Here is a 21,308-nt window from a genome sequence, read left to right as displayed (position 1 = left end):
ACCATTCACCTGGCATGGGATTTAATCTGTGCATTTGAATCCATAGGAAAAAAAGATGCATCTTTTCTCTTTAGTTTATAATAGGTAACTTCTTTGTGGCAGGTGTCAAATCTTTTTTATCTGTTTTAGAGACAGGGTCTCACTCTGTGGCCCAGGCTGGAATACAGTGGCATTATCATAGCTCACTGCAGCTTCAACTCCCGGCTCAAGCAATCCTCCCGCCTCAGCTTGCGAGTAGCTGGGACTACAGGTGTGTGCCACCACACATGGCTAATATTTAAAACTGTTGTAGAGATGGGGTCTCGAACAGGAGACCAGCTCAATTGATCCATCCACCTTGGCCTCCTAAAGTGTGGGGATTAAAGACTTGAGACACCATGCCTGGCCCAGATACCAAATTTTAAAACAGTTCGGTGTTCCCCAGAGTTTCTAGCAGTGCTCAGTTGCTGGCCACTGGCTCTGTGGGTGCACAGTGGCATTGATTAGCAGGTAGTATATGAATAGGCTGCTGGTGGTGAGTGAAAATCTCGGTTAGGATTGTGGAAGAAGACTGAATTCTGGGTAAGCCCAGGGATATACTGCATATCAGCATATCCAGGCTACAAAACACATGCTCTGAGCCGTCTGATTCTGAAGTTCCCCTTCCCTTCTTAGTTCTGATTGTTAAAGCAGATGTAGAGTTCCGAAAAGTTGTAAATTGAGTAAAAAATTAATTTACTGAGAATGGAAGTGTATCAGCAGTTCCACTCACATATTTTAAAATGTCTAAGAAAGAAAAGAAAAATAAAGGAAGAAGGAAAGGAAGGAAGGAAGGGAGGAAGGGTGCGAGGGAGGGAGGGAGGAAGGAAGGGAGGGAGGGAGGAAGGGAGGGAGGGAGGGATCGAGGGAAGAAGGAAAAGGGGGAAAAAAGAAAGCCCAGGGGCTAGGGTGGGAAACACACAAGACTCAGTAAATGAAATACTATCAGCAATTTCATAATATGGTAATTTTTAATATTAAAAGTAAATTGTAAATGTGTCTTTATAAACAATATGCATAAAATAGATCATATTCTAAAACCGTTTCTTTTTAAAATGCTTTTTCACAGTAAATTTCTTAGGTGTCAGATTTTCCCTCAGAATAGTGCAACTGGAAGAAGGGAAATGTTGGCAGCGGCTCAGGACTCTCTGCTAGTACAAGTCCTTGTAGATCTCCTGCAGGAGCGGGTGAAGACTCATGTCTGTCTCCGTCTTCTTGATCACCTGCAGTAGCTGCACGTGTTCCGTGACAATCTGTCTGAGGTCTGTCATTTTCTGGAGCAGCTTGGCAAACAGCTGCGAGGACTCAGGGTGGTTCAGCTTCAGCTGGAGCTCCAGGGCTTGTAGCAGGTTGTCTTGAATGTCTTCAATGGGCTTCACATTCAGCAAACCTGGGCGATCTGGGGAAGCACAAATGGAAAACACAACACGGGGTTCAGTCAAAAAATCCTCTGGGCCCCGCCTCGGAGGCCTAGGGAGCTCTACCAAGCAACTCATCCGTGGTTTTGGTTTGTTTTGCTTTGTATCTTAAATAGGTGGGGAGCAAGGGCAAGCAGATAATGGGTGAGAACTGAGGATGTAATCAGAACCAAAATAATCAGAGGTCTTTGCAGGGGCTTTTTCTGGCCAGGATGGAATCTGTGTGGTCAGCTGATGGAGCGTGGCATCAAAACAATTTCATTCCCCAAATTAAGTTTCCTCTGCTAACATGTTTCTACTCAGAAATTTCCTTTTTCCTTTTTTTTTTTTTTGAGATGGAGTCTTGCTCTGTCTGGCTGGAGTGCAGTGGCACGACCTCAGCTCACTACAACCTATGCCTCCCGGGATCAAGCTATTCTCCTGCCTCAGCCTCCTGAGTAGCTGGGATGATAGGCGCTCACCACCACGCCTTTCTAATTTTTGTATTTTTAGTAGAGATGGGGTTTCACCATGTTGGCCACGCTTGTCTCAAACTCCTGACCTCAAGTGATCCACCCGCCTTGGCCTCCCAAAGTGCTGGGATTACAGGCATGAGCCACCACGCCCAGCCAGAAATCTTTTCAACTTCTGCTCCTTCCTGATGAATCCATGTTTTATAGCTTCTACTCAGTTTCTTATCATAGCTTCAAATATGCTCTTTTCACAAATATGCTTTTAAAAAAAGGCTTGTCTTTTTGCTTGATTTGCTTATGCTGTGTTTGCTTAATATGGCGTATTTCCAAACGACAAAACACAGTTTTAAAATACTGATACATTTTAACAGAGGTTTCTTTTGAGTGGCAAGATTGCAAGCAATTTTCACTAGTTCTTCTTTAGATTTTTTCTTTAGTTCAATTTGCAAATGGTGAACTTAAATACCTTTTAAATATTTTACTTTTTTCTTTATGTAGATCTTGTTAGATTTATTCTCAAATACTTTATAGCTTCTATTGTGAATGGACCCTTCATTTTCATTACATCTAATATATCCCCGCTGATGTGTAGAAAACTAATTGATTTTAGTATATTGAAACGATTCCAATTTCCTGAACTTTTGTCAGTTCGAATAGCTTTTAATCATGGATTTCTACTTTTTTTGGATAGATAATTGTATCAGCAATGGTAGCTATTTATTTCTTCTTTTGCATCATTAACCTTTCTCATTTCCTCTTCTTGCCATAGTGTGTTGGCTAAAACCTCCAATATGGGATTAAATAATAGCAGCAATTCTTGTTTTATTCCTAACTTTGAAGGAAATGCTTCTAATGGTTTATCAGCAACTATGATGTTTGCTATAGATTATGGAGGACATGTTTTACTCCTGGCTTATCCAGGGGTTTAAAAATTTTAATTTGTTTTAGTCAGGAATGTTGTTGAATTTTTATCAAATGCTTTTACATTTCTCTATCTAAAGAGCTATGATATCTTGAAGAGTTATGGTTTTATCTTAACCTAGCACAGTGAATTACATTAACAGAGTTCCTTATACCCTTGTAGTCACTTGCTAATATTTTATTATAGGGTTTTTGTACTTGTAGGTGGTACTGATTTAGAATTATTTTGGGGGCCATTCTTTGCCTGTTTTAGTAACAATGTTAACTAGCCTTATACACTGAGTTGAGAAGTTTGCCTTCTGTGTCGACATAGTAATGATCTGTTCCCTGACGGTTTCTTAGAATTTGTTTGCAGAACCATCTGAGCTTAATGATAAATCTATCATTATCTTTAATTTTTCTTCCATAGTTTTTATCTATTCAGGCTTTCTACTACTTATATGGTAAAGTTTTAGTAATTTATATTGGAATAAAGTTGTAGATGATATTGTCTTAGAATATGAAATGTATTTATTCATGCCCCTTAACTTAATCTTAACTTAATGCTTTTTCTTTTCTTTTTTTTGAGACAGAGTCTTAATCTGTTGCCCAGTGCAGTGGCATGATCATGGCTCACTGCAGCCTCCAACTCCTGGGTTCAGGTGATCCTCCTGCTTTCGCCTCCCAAGTAGCTGGGACTATAGGCATGAGCCACCACACCCAACTAATTTCTAAATTTTTTGTAGAGGTGGGGTCTTGCTACATAGCCCAGACTGGTCTTGAACTTCTGGCCTCAACCAATCCTCCTGCCTCAGCCTCCCAAAGTGCTGGGAACATAGGCATGAGCCACTGTGCCCAGCTCTTAGAGCTCTTTATTTGTGCATTCTCTCATTAAAAAAATCTGATTTGGCCGGAGAATGGCAGGAACCCGGGAGGCGGAGCTTGCAGTGAGCTGAGATCTGGCCACTGCACTCCAGCCTGGGCGACAGAGCAAGACTCCATCTCAAAAAAAAAAAAAAAAAATCTGATTTGTCAAAGGTTTATCTAGTTTTTGCTTTTTTAAAAAAACATAACTTTTGGTTTTTTAATCAAGTCTGTTTTTAAACATTTTGTGTTTTGTTTTTAATTTATTGAATTCCTTTTTAAAACTTTCTTTAGGTTTACTTTCTTCTCTTTTTCTAGTTGTTTTGAGTTGAATGCTTAATTCATTTGGTTTGGTATTCCTTGTTTTCTAATAAATGCATTGAAGCCTCCACATGTTCTTCTTAGTGCCACTTTGGTTTCATCCCATGGGCTTTGATCAATGGTACTCTCATAGTTCTTTTCTAAACAGCTTGTCTTACAATTTTGATTTCATTTTTAACCTAAGAGTTATACAGAAGTATGTTTTTAAATTTCCAAGTAAAAAGTTTGGGTTTCAGTGTTTGTTTTGTCATCTCTAAGTTTTATTTTCTAATTTCCAGTTTGTTGCCTTGGGTTAGATTATAAGGTTTTCTCAGTAAGGCTCACCAAGAAGACAGGATATTCACTTGATCATCTATCTCGTATTGATTTCAAATTTGAGCTCTTGAAGGCTATTTATTTTCTTTTAAAAATTGTAACTCTTCTCTCCTTCATGGTATGAGTTTTACCCACCTTTAATATCCTTTATGACCTGGTCCTGGTCATCCTCTAGCCTCAGTTCTGTTTCATTTTGCTCCATGTTAAGCCATATTAATCTATTTCCATGCCAAGTTCCTCAAACACCCTATGTTCTGTCAGGACTCTGCACTTATTCAGATTTTATTCCTCCTGCCTGAAATGTTCTCACCTTCCCTTCACTCTTCTTATTGACTTCAACCATTTCTTCAAAATACAGACTGTGGTGGGATTCCATCCTGAAATCCTTCCTCAACAGTATCCCTTCCTCTCTCCTGTTCTTCTCATCTCCTTTCTCTGGGCCCCATAGCACCTTATAAACACCTCAATCACAGCTATACTAGTAGATTACATTCACTGAATGGTTATAATTTTCCAAAGATCGTGCCAAGGGCCTTATATACAATATGCCATTTAATCTTCACAATAACCCCACAAGGTCATACTTTACAGAGGGAGAAATTAAGACTTAGAGAAAAAAGTTGCATCTTACCAAGATGGGCCACTTGCTAGTAAATGCAGAACTGATATTTGGATCTAAGTCTGTCTGGTTCCAAAGGTTCTGTTCTTATTCCTTATTATCTTGTATTGTAAGTTCTGACTTTCTTGTTTCTCCCCCATTAGACCATGAGGTAATAGAGGGCACAGACTGTGTTCTGATCGTTTCTGAACCACCAGTGGAAACACAGGAAGCATTTGGTCGACTGAGTTAATGAGTGAGAAGGCTGTTCTGGCCAAGAGCCCTGGATCGAAAAGCACAATTCTCTCGGCTGGTGAACAGGCCTGAAGGCAGAATCCCTACACAATGAAGAAGTCTCCTGTAAACTATGTTTTCCTGTGTCTAATAAACTCTAGTAACCTTTATCCATTGAGATGAGGCTCAAGAGAACAATGTGAGATGGCAGAGTGGTCTCAGAGTGGGATTTTCAGAACTCTAAATATTCTTCTAAGTTAACTTTCGTATTTTTTTTCCATTAAAGAAGGAAATTGGTCTTTAGTTTGATTTTTTTCCCTCTCAGGTCTCCAACATATCCCATTGACCAGAATAAGTGTAAGTTTCTTTTTTAGATTTCAGCATTCAATCCTGGAACCATCAGCAAAAAATCTCAGATTCTGAGAAGGAACAAATGATCGGGTCCTGGCCTGGAGAATTGGGCCCCTGGGAGCATGGGGCCTTCCTCACTGTTGCTATATGGGAATGAAAAAGCCACTGACACTTCACTGAAAGCTGGGCCCCAGACTGGCATCTTGGTTTAATGACTACGGATCCTCCGGCTTGATAAATGCATGCATCTCAAAGGCCAGAGGCAGACGTGTGTCTAAAGACAGGTGCCGAGAGAGGCCCTCCTGGGCTGGGACCACTCGGCCTGGGGTAGGCCTCTGCTCACTAGACACTGGCTCCTGAAACCTTTCTGCCGCTCCTCCTTCCTCCACCTGCTCCTTCTCTCTTTTTTTGGGAGAGACAGAATCTCTACATTCTGTAGAGGCTGCTCTTGCATGCTGGGCTCAAGAGATTTGTCCTCCTTGGCCCTGCAAAGTGCTGAGATGACAAGCGGTAGCCACTGCTCCCAGCCTCCTCCTTCCTCTTGAGCAGCACCACTGGGGTCAGCCCTTGGGCTAAGGAAATGATGTTAATCTACTAGGTCCCGTTTATCAAACAACCAAGCCCTAACATGCAACTGATCAGGGCTTGCTGGAAACACTTGGCTCCGATGCAGTGTCATGGAACTGGCCTCTCTAGGAGTGGAGAGGGATCTGGTTTGGATTTTCAAACCCCTCTTTGGCAAGTTATTCTTTATGATGTGATGGATGAAGCTTGGCTGAATTGCTGAAATTTTGTGGCCATGGAGTAAGTATATTTTCTGCAATGATAAGTTAGATCATTTACAGATCAGTCCCATTGTCCCCCTGACTGAGCCTCCATTAAGGCAAGATGGTTTAGGGAAGGAGGGCAGCAGAGAAAAGTTGTATATTTTACATCTAAGGCTTTCACTCACCAGCTCTGTGATCTTAGGAAAACTGATTAAGATCACTAGGCTCAATTTTCTTGTCTAAACAAAACAGATCAGACTAAATAGATAATCTCAAAAATTCTAATTCAAAAACTATAAGATTTATTCTCATTTGTAATTCCCTCTACATAATTCAGTTGGGGAAATATACTCAAACATCTAATTGAAAAAGCACATTAACATTAAACTTAAAACACCTGACTTACTTAAACAACAGAAAAGCTTCCTTTGGTCTTCAAGCTCTAGTCAACGGCAAAAGAGATCCATCTGCCAGAGTTGTTCCCTACCCTCCACCCTCCAAGTGGTCACAACTCCCCACTAGTCTCTTTCCCTTTCTGTTCCACGCACATTCAGTCCTTTACCGAGCTAAGCCAGGTGCCACAGTTGTGCCACAGAAATCCATCCAAACACCCAGACTGTGCCAGGGCCTTTCTCTTCTCTCCATTCCCAACAGCCTAGTGCCTGAAAAGGCACTGCTCCCAGGAGGCCCACCTGAGATCCTCTCCCTGCACCTTGCTGAGGTTACAGTTGAGTCTGGTGTAGGGCCAGGGCCAAGGGTCCTCTCTGCTCGGGTAGGCTGCCTAGAAGGCCCTTTTGGGAAGTGTGTGTGACTCAGACTCCAGGACTGAGCACTCCAGGAGGCTGGAGTCAATTACTAGTTCCCTACTCCCCAGGCTGTGAAGAATTGGGAAAGAAACCTTTCCGGTCTCCATCCACACGGTCCTGGAATTGATTACAGAGCACTGTTGATTATGGGCAAAGCTTCCATCTTATCCAGATCTGGTTCTGTGAAGTGGAGGGTTTATTCAAAGCAGATTCAAACATGCTGGTCCTCTTGAGATCTGCCCACCTGGGCTGGGTGTTTCCCTAGCACAGAGTTTCTCAGGAGGCGTCTCAATTAGGGAACCAGATGACCACAGCAGAGTCTCCTGAAGGAGAGGCAGATAAACTAATGTGGGGGGTTTTGTCTCTATTCTAGGAGTTGCTCTCCCGGCTTTCCGCATCTTTTCCTATTGGCTCTCTGATAGAGACTAAAGTGAAACTGACTGTCCCTAGGGCGTTAAAAAATAACAAAACCAAACACAAATCTGATTGCAAGGCAGCTGTAAACTGATCCACAGACAATGAAAGACCTTAGCTCAGGTGCAGACCGAAAACTGGAGGGGAGGCAGGGCTACTTAGGGAACTCAGTACTTTGCAATTTAACTTCCTTTTGCGCTTCCTCTCAAGTTTCCTTTATTGCACTGCTCCCTAAATTCACAGGCATGTTCTAGGAGGCAGTGGATTGGGAAGCTGAAGACTTGAGTCCTGTCTCTCTCCCACTTAGTTTCTGTGGACAAATCATCTAATCTTTCTGGGTTTGGGCTTAGTTTTCAAGACAATGACATTTCTTTCATAAGCGCATGGTGAGAATGAAATAGGTAGAGGAATTTTAGAACATATTATAATTCTTGTGTTCGTTCCAATAAAGGCAGTTTCCATGGGGTTGGGGTCAGGAGTGTAAGTAGGAGTGGATGGCATATCAACAGTCAGGAAATTGAAGGTTTCTGAGTTGTTCTTGGTTAGAGCAGAAATTCAGAAGCTCAAGAAAAATAATGCCTGATGCAGACACGTTTGGGGTGTCAGGCAAGTTCTCATTCCTGTAGTCGAGTGCATGTAGGCAAGGTGGTTTAAGAACAATAACAAAACAAAAAACCCACGGAGCCCCAATTCACTACTTCCTTGAAGAAATGATGCTGGGAATTTGGGGGTACTTTTCTGATCCAACCATCAGAATCACAGTGGGCCTACATGGAATTCAGCAAAGTACCACGGTGTGGCCTATAGCAATTCCTTCCCACCATCCTACCGATAGGGAAAGATCATTTAGCAAAGTTATACATGTGTCCTCTTCATATTTAAATTTGAATTGGAGCTTGGTCTAGTGCAGGGATGATCAATTCTGGCTACATATTAAAATTATCTGGGGAGACTAAAAAAGCAAACAAATGCCTGGGAGCCATCCCTAGAGATTCGGACTCACTTGGCCTGGGGTATGACCTTCAGGATTTTTAATAGTTCCTGGGTGATTCTAATGTGTGGCCAAGGGTGCACACTACCAGCTGAGTGAGAAGCAGTTGGAATTACAACTCTGCAAGCTAGGTAACCTTGGACAAGTTCCCTCACCTTTCTATACCTCGGTTTCCTCACTTTAACAACTGGAGCTGTAGCGGTAATTTAACTCATAATGTTGTTTAGAGGACTGACGGACACACGGAAGGTGCTTAGCACAGTGTCTGTTGCACAGTAAATTAGCTATCACTATTTTCATTACTGCTCTGTAACCGTGCCTCATTTTCTTCCTACCTTTCTTTTCCTCTCATTTCTCTGATTTTCTTGGGTCCTTTCTATATTTTTCCTATTCTTTCTTCCTCAATTATTGCTTTCTTCATCCTTTTTTACTTTCTCTTCAGCCTCCCCTCCCTCCACCCCCGCCCCCCGCTGCTTTCCGGATGTTTTCCCCTTTCTATTCCTGGGCCTGCACCTTGCTGGGTATTTATAAGAACGCTAGCAAGGCCACCTTACATTAATCAGAGGTCTGAGCCATGGATGATTTGAAGAGCAATGTAGTTTACTGCTGCTTTCAGGGAAAGGGGATAACATAAAATAGAGATCTTGCAAATGCTTTGACAAACAGATAAAGATCATCTGTAACCAGCACATTCTGCAGTGAACACACATGTTGCTGGTACAGCCTTCACTCTGAAGTGGGTTAACATTCTGACACTCGCCGGTTTAAATAACAGTTTCACATTTAATTGCTTCCCCTATCTATGCCTGATAACAATAATATATATGACTGGGCCGGGATGGTGGAGCGGGATAACCATAATAAAATCAAACCAGCCAATATTTTCTTTGATCCGCCCATTAAATAGCGATTACATCTCAACTTGCCTCATCTCAGACACTCTACTCCCACCTCTAATATGCAACTCCCAAACCACAAACCAGAGCACAAGCCCATCTAGTGACAGGGTGGGCAACCCTTTCCTGTGTGCCCTGTTCAAAGCCCCTCCACTTGACAGCACCACCAGTGGAAAGTGAGCATGGGCTGTCATTTCCGGGTCTCTCAGAGTGAAAATGGAACCTGAGATTTCTGTCCCACCCCGGGAAGCCCTTGTGTCCCTACTTCTGTACACCCTGGGGTTAGGGGCCCCTTGTCGTTCTAGTCATTCCAGGTCACTCAATTTATATCCAGCCACGTGGTTTGCTCCCCACCTTTTTGTCAGGACCAGGGGAGCCGTCTGCAGTCCCCGCTTAAGCCTAGTGGTGTATGTACATTTCTGCTTCTTCTCTGTCCAAGAAGAAATCTGACTGGGGCTGGAAATGCGGGGTGGGAGATAGAGGAAGAAGGGTGGTGCTGAAATAGGAAGAATGATCCCTTCCAAGTCTCCCACTAACCTGCCATCTCCATGCCCTGAATCCATCTGGTGGCTCTACCCTGCGATGCTCTGGGCAGGATAAGGGGAGGGAAAGGAAGAGAGAAGGGAAGACTAAGAACTCCTACCCTTCCTTACTCCCTCAACCTCTGGAAATGGCAACAGCAAACCAAGGGCAGTAAGTGAAGTTAAAACCTGCCAGGTATGACTTTTCTCCACCCCGCTCCCCCGCTGTGCTCCTTGCCAATGTCTCTGAGAAAAACCTGTGATCTCAGAACACAGGCACACTCTCTAAATATGGTCTAAACACATGAAGTCCCCAAAAAGTTCATGGGAATTCCTGAAGGCTGGGAATCCAGCAGTCCTGCCATTCCCTGTCTCCTTTGGGGGCCACAGGACGTCCGAATCCTCCCCACTTCGAGGCCCTCCCCTTCCTCCAGGATCTCTTTCCTTCTGGGTTTTGTTCTCAATCCACACCTAATCCCCTTAAAGTGATAGTTGATAAAGCGATTAGCTGATATCTCCTAGGGGTATTTATATTGTAATAAGCGATCTTAAGAATCACTGTTGGTGGTATTTCAAGCAATGTGACTGGCAGGATTGAGTGGCGCTGCTTCAAATTATATCATATAGGGCAAAAGGGAAAATCAGCATTTACTGTGTGCTGAACATGTCCCGGGCATTGTGCCAGAGGCTTCACATCATGTTATTTGGTTTGCTCAGGGTACTGATAAGGAAATTAAGGCTCAGGGAGGTAAATAATTGCCGCAAGCACACATCTAGGAAGAGAGTGGGGATTTGGAACTCCTGTTCATCTGATTCCAGGGCTTTACACTGTGCCAGCCTGCCTCTTCTGGTCTCCCTACTTGTGACACTGGTGAGCCCTCCAAAGATTTCTCTAGGACTGACTGATGCCTTCACCACCTGTATCTGTTAGGAGTGACTTGAACCAGTGCTGGGTTTTCATTCTTCCTCACTTGCAGATGATCTGTCTGAACGTTTTGGTGAACTGTGCCAGTCTGGAAGGCTGCCTGGGGTCACTCAGAGTTTAAACACATATTGTGAGAGCCCAAAATGATAAAGTACCCCAGAAAGCAGCCCCGACTGACCGGCTGAGCCTCTTCCAGGACTGCCGGTGTGGGGTCAGGAATGACTCAGCATTCGACCCAATAGTCAGTCTCTGAGGGCAAATCCAATTGCTTGCTTGCTCACTGGGATGGTCCCAGCCTACCATGCCTGGGCTGGGGAAGGGGTTTTATTTCTCAACAGTCACAGATAAAGATGCTTCTATATTTTACAAACAACAAAAGCCTGTATATGTATATGTTTAAAGTATATCAGATGATTCTAGGATGTTTCATCTCCTCCCCATCGTTCTATCCCCGCCCTCAGCTCTCTGGTTTTTAGAAATTCGGTGCCAGTTGAAAACTCATAAATAAACTTCACCTTTGTCAAACCAAGTCTATGGGGTTATGAAAATGGTGAACTAATGGGACATTTCTAGATAACTCAAAGCGAGTCATTATTCAAAGCCATTCTGCCAACTAGCTGGGGGGGCAGGGTGAGAGGAGTGGCCTAAGAGAAGAGCCTTATAAGCTATGCAGAAACAACATAGGTGCCCGTAAAATTTTTTTCCAGTTAATAAATAAGTGCTGTTACTCTCGGACACAATCGTAGCCCAGATAGGGGACAGGAACTATGCAATAACACTCTTTGGCTGTCGTCCTGCTCAAGAGAAAGCAGATATCCTTGTTTATTTGCAATATTACAAGAAAAGAGAGAAAAACAACTTTCGCCATGTAGGCACCAGCCTGTCTTGTCCAAAAAAACTCTACGGATGAGGGAGCTAAATCTTTAGCTGGTACAGGAGAGGTGGGAGAAAGTGGGCTGACTGTTGTTCACAGTATTTTTAATATCTATGTTTTGTAATATTTTGGGTTTGGTCTCCTCTCCAGTTAACTAGTAATGCAGATGATAGCAGATGAAGAGGGGGTGGAAGGCACTGGGCTGTGCAGAAGCAGAGACTCCATAAGCCGGAGTTTCCTCCAGGAAAGCAATGGCCTACTCAAGCAAGTGCACCCAGCCTTTTGTTCCAGAGAGAAGACGACACTTTCCATTTTAGAGCTGGGAACAGTTTCAAGATTTTGAAGGGCAGCTATGGGACAGTGAAGAGAGATGAATACACCCAAACCCAGTGCTCCTCAAACTCAGTGCTGATGGAACACTGGTGTTCTGTGAGCCGGAGCGAGCGTTCTGCTGTGACAGCTGCGTCAGGGTTATTCTGTGTGTTTCTGAAGGGCAGGAAGAAATGAAGGGACTGGATGGTATTTCAACAATTTAACATTCCTCTCATACATTTTTCTGCAACCACTTATCTATATTAGAACCCAGTATAAGATGGTATCTCATTAAGCAGAGATGTGTTTACTCAGTTATTTAAAGTTTACTGTCCATTTTTGTGGGGAGTGCTGCAAACAGTACCATTATTTCCAGCTATCTGCTGGCTGAACACATTTAAGAACCAGAACACCAGTCTTCAGCCCTATCACCAGGCCCTATTCCTTCCTTAAGTAATTTTCAAAACCTAGGGTGTTAATTTTGTTACACATTAAAATGGTGTCTTAAGGAGGACTTTGGATATTACTAAGTAATATCTGAACTATAATCTAGAGATTCTTTTACTTTTCTTTTCTTTTTTTTTTTGAGACAGGGTCTCACTCTGTTGCCGGCTGGAGTGCAGTGGCACAATCACAGCTCACTGCAGCCTCAAATTCCTGGGCTTAAGCAATCCTCCTGCCTCGGCCTCCAGAGTAGCTTGGACTACACATGCATGCACCGCCACACCTGGCTAATTTTTGTATTTTTTGTAGAGACGAAGTCTCCTTATGTTGCCCAGGCTGGTCTCAAACCTCTGGGCTCAAGGGATCCTCCCAATTCGGTTTCCCAAAATGTTGGGATTACAGATATGAGCCATTGTGCCTGGCCTTGAAAATTCTTAATTACAATATCTGGAGGCAATATGGAAATAGGCAGTTTTTGATAACTGCCAAAGAACTCTAGGACCGAAGCAATTAATTGAGATGCTTCCATATCTCAATACACAAAAGGCAGCAGGGTCTAATGGTTAAGTGCACCAGTTTCAAAGTCTGAGAGGCCTGGGTCTGAAACTTGGCCTCACTGATTAACAGCTCTTTGACCTTTGGCAAACTGCTTAACCTCTATAAATTTCCATTTTCTCCATCTATAAAAAGGAGGCAAAAAAAGTCCATGTATGCAGCCATGCAGTCTTCCTTCCAAGAAACCCAAACAAACAGATTATGGATGTATATAAAGTGGCCAGGACAGATTCTCCCACATACTGAAGCTTTCAACAAAAGGTAGGTAGTTTTATTATCATTTCAGATGATTATTCACTCAACAAGCATTTATTGAATAACTTATTCTGGGCTAGCACTAGGCTTTGATTCTACTTTAATTCCAACAAATTTTACAAAAATGTATCTATCTGGTATGACCCATGGGGGAGCCCCAGGGGCCTAGGTTACTCACCTAACTAGGTGTTATCCAATCAACATAAAATATCTGCTCCTCTTTGATCTATAAATGCATAGCAATGAAACAACTTCCCTGCTTCTACCCTATTCTCCTTGCCCACTCAACAGCAGAAAAGTCTATGATCATGCCAAGAACAGCCCTCCAAAGTGGCTTCACAGAGAAGGAACAGTGCCGGAACTGCTGGAAAAAGAAGGAGCTGCCCTTGAGGTGGTTTGCGTCACCAAGCCAGACTCAGGAGGGCACAGGAGGAGGCTGGATGACTTGCCATCTGCGGCCATTGTAGTGATATCGGCAGCTCCTCTGTCATTAGGACAGCGATGGCAATTTGCCTTGAAAAATATATTGTAAAATCCAGTGAATTTCCTCCCCTGTATCTTGGAGGTTTAGGAAGAACTGAAATGGATTCCAAACTGTTTTGAATTAACAAAAAGAGCTTTTGCCTGTTTCAGAGTTCCAGCTGGAACTCTTCTAGACTTTTTCTTCACAAAACAGCAAACACTCAAGGGGGCAAAACATCCACCAGAGTGTCCTGGGGCTTGTCAGCTTCACTGAGCTTTATGCTTGGCTTTGGCTGCTGGGTAGGTTTTGGGAGTTTGCTAGGGTGGCTGGCATGATGTTGCGGCGCCAGTTGCAAACATGGCTTTGCTGGAGGCAGTTTTATTACTCTTGACGCCGCCCAGCCTGTCAGTAAGACTAGGGAGTGCAAGGAAAGTTATTGCTTACCATGATGACCAAGGAAGCACTGTTCCTGGCTTCTAGATATGGGCCTACTTTAGGGATACAGTGAAGAGAGAGCAGGTTGCAGCCACCAACACAAGAGTGAGTTTATTGACCACAATCCACTGGCCAGAGCCAGAGGGGGCAGTTAGGACACCCAGGTTTCAATGTTAGTTCCATTGTGGCACTAGTTGTTGAATCTTACACAAATCGCTTAAGTCTATGACCCTCACTTTTCTTTCTGTGAAATGAGAATTAAGAGCCTAGGAGCACTGTCAGGATTGAATGAGAGAATGTACATGAAATGCTCTTAAAAAGGTACAAAGTCCTGAACTTTGGTTCTAGAATAGGTTGCTGTTCCTTTTATTTAGTTTAATTTTTGTCCCCAAGCTCAGGGGAGAGAGAGGGGAGAAAGACTCAAGAAGAACTAGGTCATCTTTCTCAGCAGCTTGATTTGAGAGCTGAGTGAACAGCGGAGATGCTAAGCCCGGGCAAATCTAAGTACCAATCAAATGGTATCAGCAGTTTTTAAGGCTGAAGTTTAATGGCAGCAATCTTAGGTAGCAACTCCAGTTTCCCCAGCAAATACTGAGTTGGGTCAAATCAGTTACTTTCATCTAAAAATCTCCTCTTTGGGTCCTCTAGGGACACCCCCATTAATCCCCAATTCCTTACCCCCGCCCACTCGTAGATGATGCACATCTTGCTCATCTTTCTTTTAGTCTGGGGCCCTAAGTGCCTTTGCTGAAGTGAAGTTCTTCTGTGAGTCCACAGCCAGCTCAGGAGGAGGCCAACTGGATCCCCACCAAAAGCACTTCTTTCTGAAACCACCAAAGTAATTGATAGACTTTAGAGTAAACTGCAGAGGAGAAAAGAATCACTCTTGTTAAGACTGGGTAGGATCAGAAATTTGTTTAGTGGATGAAAGCCTTTTGCTTAGCTGAATGGAAAATCTGGAATAGGAGGAAAAACCAATTGAGAAATTTTGTCTTACTCTAATGAAGCACAATCAAGCAGGTGGATCTCATCCTCTATGCCTGAGACTCAGATCTCACTTCATAAAGCCCAGAATTCTCATGACTGTTTCTTGTATAGACCTTGCCTAGTAGAAACTAAGTACCTTTGAATGGCTCATTTCAAATGCTTCCCTTCGTGTATGTGGGTAGGAATACAAACTGCTATGAACATACACATATATGAATGTATATATCTATATATACATGAGTGTGCACGTAAACTTCTTGATAGGAAAAATAGGACTTTGTTAATTCTATTTTATCCTGAGGGCAAAGCCCTTTACTTTTCACTTACACCTTTCTGTACTCTTTCAATTATAAGATGACCGTGTATTACTTTTATTTAAAAAGTTAATGAAAAGTCGGCTGGGCACGGTGGCTCATGCCTGTAATCCCAGCACTTTGGGAGGCTGAGGTGGGCGGATCACAAGGTCAGGAGATCGGGATCATCCTAGCTAACATGGTGAAACCCCGTCTCTATGAAAAATACAAAAAATTAGCCGGGCGTGGTGGCAGGCGCCTGCAGTCCCAGCTACTCGGGAGACTGAGGCAGGAGAATGGTGTGAACCCGGGAGGCGGAGCTTGCAGTGAGCAGAGATAGCGCCGCTGCACTCCAGCCGGGGCGACAGAGTGAGACTCCATCTCAAAAAAAAAAAAGTTAATGAAAAGTATTAACGAAGAGTATGTAATGACATGGGAAATTGACTAAGTGAAAAGAATAGACATGGGATATATAGTATGCTTAGGAAAAATATTTGAAATAAATTAAATATTAATATATTTCCAAATTTTATTAAACATAAAATGTGCCTTAAAATGGCAGATAAATAGTCTGGGTGGCTATTGTCTGCATGTGGCTCAATAGTCTGCAGTGGCTCATGCCTGCAATGCCAGCACTTTGGGAGACCGAGGCAGGTGGATCATCTGAGGTCAGGAGCTTGAGACCAGCCTGGCCAACATGGTGAAACCCTGTCTCTACTAAAAATGCAAAAATTAGCTGGGTGTGGTGGTGCATTCCTGTAGTCCCAGCTACTAGGGAGGCTGAGGCAGGAGAGTCGCTTGAACCTGGGAGGAGGAAAACCCGGTTGCAGTGAGTGGAGATCACGCCACTGCAAGACAGAACGAGACTCCATTTCAAAAAATAAAATAAAATAAAATGAAGTAAAATAAAATACAAGATAAATAATATCAACTGTTTTTCTAAACTGGTTTTTCAAAATTTAATATTTTTCTTCTGGCAAGCCTTATACTGGAATCTCATCCTTTTTTGCTGAATTAATCAAAGATACCAGAGAGTCAGGGATTAATTTAGGAAGTAGATGTGGTCAAGATATTAAACCATGCCAGGTAGTATATTTTTGTTCTATTAAACATAATATCGGCCGGGCGCGGTGGCTCATCCCTGTAATCCTAGCACTTTGGGAGGCCGAGGCAGGCGGATCACCAGAGGTCAGGAGTTCGAGACCAGCCTGACCAATACGATGAAACTCCATCTCTACTAAAAATACAAAAATTAGCCGAGTGTGGTGGCATGTGCCTGTAATCCCAGCTACTCGGGAGGCTGAGACAGGAGAATCCCTTAAACCCAGGAGGTGGAGGTTGCAGTGAGCCGAGATCGTGCCATTGCACTCCTGCCTGGGCAACAAGAGCGAGACTTTGGCTCAAAAACAAAAAACAAACAACAACAATAAAAAGCTATAATATCAAGTAGTTATTTTAAAGCGAATCACAACTGGACCCTGGACTTACAGCTCCAAAGGTAAACTATGGGTATTGTGATCTATTTGCACCCTAGGCATTTAAAGGCCGGTATTCCACATGATGTGATGGTAGAGAGTGTAGAGTCTGAGCCAGCATGCCTGGTTCACAGTCCTGTCTCCATCTTTTGCTAGCCACGTGACCTCAGGCAAATGAGAAAACCTCTCAGCGCTTTGGTTTCCTCATTTGTAAAATAGTCCTTACTTCCCTGAATTGTTGTAAGGATTGAATAAATATGCACAAAGTGCTTAGAATACTGCCTGGCACACAGCAAATACTAAATAAATGTTTGCTGTTCTTATGACTACTGCACTATGCACCTGATTTCAGAAACATTCTCCTTTCAACTGGACAACAAAAGATCGTGCTCTTTATAACACATTGTGCAGTTATACACAGTTTACCACTATCCCCCGATGGGTTTTTCACAGAGGATATACTGTAGAGTACATATAAAAAGCTCACCTGAAGTCCACTTCAATAGGAAAACTTGCCACTTAAAAAAGTTTTTATACAGAGAGATGAAAGTAAAACTTTCTTCTACTCATGAGAGGCTATTGAAAGTAAAGTTTAGATTGGGCGTGGTGGCTTATGCCTATAATCCCAGCGCTTTGGGGGACCAAGGCGAGAAGATCACTTGAGGTTAGGAATCTGAAACCAGCCTGGGCAACATAACGAGACTTCATCTCTACAAAAAAATTTTAAAAATTAGCAGGGCATGTTGGTGTGCCCCTGTAGTCCTGGCTACTCAGGGGCCTGAGGTGGGAGAATCACTTGAGCCCAACTGTAAAATGGCCATGTATTACTTCTATGAAGTGGCATGATCATAGCTTACTAACTGCAGTTAGAAGCTGCAGTGAGCTATGATCATGCAACTGCACTCCAGTTTGGGTGACAGAGTGAGGCCCTGTCTCACAAAAAAAAAAAAAAAAAAAAAAAAAGGAAAGGAAAAAAAAGCCACACTCAGTAAAAAATCTGGCTTTTGGAACTGGTTAGTCAGATCATGTACTTGCAGGGCCAAAAATACAACAAATTGCTAAATAACTAAATTTATTTCTATGTTGTGTGTTCGGTTCAGATTGCATTCTTAATCACAACCAACTACCTCACAAAGGTATTTTGAAGGGAAGCCATCAGAGGAATCCACACAAGAGAGTGGGTGGAGGTCAGTAGGTATGCCTTAATTCCTGATATCACGAAAGCAATTCAAAGTAGTATCTTACTGTTGGAAGGGCAGGAGCATGATTTGACCAGAAACACTTAGTAGTTCCTTCTCTACGTCAAGTAAGCATTGTCTTAAGCAAAGTTATACATGCCATTACTTACAGGAACCAAAGATTAGATTGGCCTCTAATCTTCCTTTCTGGAAAGGAAAGAAAGAGAGAAAGAAAAGAAAAAGAAGAGGGCATTTGATTGGAAAAACTATATTGTTGAGGGAAGAAAGAGAAGATCCTGGGTTACTCATAACTTTCATACTGCAAACTTATGATACTCTTTCTTGGTACAGTGTTTTGCACGTGTAGAGGTGATTCATGGCATTATGCCATTGGCACTTAAAGCGACAAAGAACGCAGACTAATAAGGAAATCCAAAATTCTTTTGGCCATCCCACCATCATCCCACCCTCTTTCATAGAGGATCAAAAGACAAATCTTACCTCCACTGAGAATAATGACAGCAATAAATATTGCCAAGTCGCTGTCATCTAATTCCAGTGCATTGAACTTCACAGCAAACTCAAACTTGGGCTCCATAAAGTCACCAAAAGGCTTTCGCAGGCTTTTTAGAAATTCCCTTGTCATGAAGCCTTGGCCCTCGGATATGAGAACCCCATCTTTATTCATCAAGGAGGCCAGCATTGTATAAATGATCTCATGGACTCCATATTTGAGGAGAGTTACTTGGTCGTTCAAGTCAAGATTTACGAAACCAGGAATGCTTTTGGCATACTCTGTGATCTCCTGCACAGCCTCCACGGAGCGAAACTGGCAGCCCTGAAAGATGCGGATGGCCACCTCTTTGCTCTGCTCCTGCAGCGGGGTGATGTGTTTGAACTTGATTTTATCTTCTCCCATCATTAAGGAATTCATGTCATAGATAACGAATGGCTGCAAATAAAACAGGGAAAACATGGGTGACTTGGAGATTTCTAACTTAGTGAATGCCATCCCAGTTCAGAAAACTGTTTCTTTATGTAAACTTGCTTTGCTAACTAAAATCTTTAAAGCTGAAGATGCTTAATAATGAGAAAATACTCTCAAGTTCTTTTATTCATCTTAATTATCTTCTGGGACCAAACAAATTTCACCAATTTTGGTCTTCTTTCCCTTTAATTTACACTGTAACACTTTACCTATGACTGGCTAAGAATCCCAATTTCTTTTGTTTGGGGAGTCTTCACTGTTGATTTTTATATTTATTTATTTATTTTGTTTGTTTTTGAGACAGAGTCTTGCTCTGCTGCCCAGCCTGAATTACAGTGGCACAATCAGGGTTCACCGCAACCTCCACCTCCCAGGTTTAAACAATTCTCATGCCTCAGCCTCCTGGGTAGCTGGGATTACAGGCACACACTTTCACGCTCGGCTGGTTTTTGTATTTTTAGTAGAGACAGGTTTTTACCATGTTGGCCAGGCTGGTCTTGAACTCCTGGCCTCAAGTGATCTGCCCGCCTTGGCCTCCCAAAGTGCTGGGATTCCAGGCGTGAGTCACCATGCCCAGCCAATTGTTGATTTTTAAAATGATACAAAATCTACTGTTTATCTTGGCTTTCAATGAAATACACTTTTAACCTTCTTTCAATAAAAAATCATTTCAGCAACTCAGGGTTGAAAATACCCACTTGAACATAAAGCAACTTTAGAGGCTTAAAACAATTTTTTTTTCTTAAACTTTTTTTTTCCTTTTCCTTTGTTCTCCTTCACGAGTAATAACTTTTCAGTTTTAGATGAAATCCTCTCAGATCGCAAATGAAACTATGTGCACATAAAATATGCTTAACTATTAAAAAATCACTCTGAAAGCAGATTAGAGCTATTGAACCAAGAAAATGTCTATTTCTTTTTTTAATGCTCTGGAAGCCATCTATTTCACAAAGAGCAGATATAGAAGGCCTATAGGTGAATGCTGCAAAAAACAGTTTTGAATTTACATTTTAAAATATCTGTCCTTACAGGTCAATCAATAAAATACATGCCCCAGTTATTTAAGTTTGCAATAGGCTGCTTTCAAAAGTTAAGTCATTTGGTCATGACATTATCTCTCTCTCACTTCCCTTGTATAGAACTAACCAAAGTCTGTAGTCATTGAGAAATTCTCAAGGCTGCTCTAAGGGGCAACATTTTACTTACACCGGATACACTGAAAGACACATAAGGAGTTAAACCTTGAATCCTGTTCAAATACTTGTATACCTGAAAGCACTGGAAGAAGAGCTGAGGGTATCTGCATTCTAGCTTTGGTTCTGTGGTGAACTATGCGACTTAAGAAAAGTCATTTACCTTTCCTAGGCCTTAAATTTCTCAATCAGGGGTTTCCACCTCTTCTCCAGAGGAAATTCTAGTTGTATTTCTCAGAAGCAGGATGTGTGTGGGGAGTGGGCATGTGTGTGGAGAGCTGTGAGTGTGCATGCACAACAAACATGAAGTCTCTGATAGACTAAAAGTAAACACTGTTTTGAGCAGAGATGTTGAGAATTCTCTCCTGAATGGGCACAGAGAAGGTGCATGAGTGGCCGTGGCAGCTGGCTTCAAGATGCACCGGTTGGAGATTCTATTCATATCTATGGAACTCTATGATTTTCATCAAAAGATTAAGTTTGTTCTATACTGGAGGAAGTAACACCAACATTAAGGACTCTCAGATGTTAAATATATTTCCAAACTTGTACGTCACGTCAACACCCTTTACTGGAGTTATTCTGGAAGTTTTTACTTTTGTTACAAAAAAATTCACTTCAACTGTACTACTTACCAAACTCCAAAAGGGGACAGATGTGAGGACCCCAGAACAGGTTTACCTGGTGGCTCTAATTTTTCAAGGGACCAAACTGTCCGTACCGTATTTCTTAAACATTTCGCTTGGGTGGTTTTTTTCCTTTTTCTTTTCTTCTTTTCAGGATTAATATTATTAATGGGAGAAATAAAAGGGGGGCAGAGCAAGTAACATCAATGAAAATTTACTGTATTTTTCCAGAATGTCAGGTTCTAATTATGAGAAAAATTTGAATGGATAATGATGCTGTCACAGAACCTAGAGAAAACGTGTTTCTTTGTTCTACAGGCATTTTATAGTGTATTATAATATATATTAATGAAATACTGACTTTCTTTTTCTAAAAAAAAATTATTTCATTTTTTGAGATGAGGTCTTGCTATGTTGCCCGGGCTGGTCTTGAACTCCT

At 42.2% G+C, this 21,308-nt stretch overlaps 1 protein-coding gene across 14 annotated transcripts in view; it reads right to left on the bottom strand.

Moving 5' to 3' along the window:
• Positions 1-970: 970 nt before the first annotated feature.
• The window catches only part of PPARG (peroxisome proliferator activated receptor gamma), a 148,950-nt gene continuing 128,612 nt past the window's right edge, over positions 971-21,308 (bottom strand). For all 14 annotated transcript variants that reach the window (XM_065539001.1, XM_015445349.3, XM_074033000.1 and 11 more), the window contains 2 exons: positions 18,564-19,014; positions 971-1,417 (listed from right to left, as the gene is read on the bottom strand). In XM_065539001.1, the coding sequence (XP_065395073.1) occupies positions 1,170-1,417; positions 18,564-19,014 (699 nt within the window). In that variant the 3' untranslated portion in view covers positions 971-1,169. The remainder of the gene's footprint in view (positions 1,418-18,563; positions 19,015-21,308) is intronic.

Source organism: Macaca fascicularis, chromosome 2 (genome assembly GCF_037993035.2).
Source record: "Macaca fascicularis isolate 582-1 chromosome 2, T2T-MFA8v1.1".
Classification (NCBI taxonomy): Eukaryota; Metazoa; Chordata; class Mammalia; order Primates; family Cercopithecidae; genus Macaca; species Macaca fascicularis.
The sequence above is the reverse complement of the archived record's forward strand: the minus strand, read 5'-3'. Positions and strand labels throughout refer to the sequence as shown.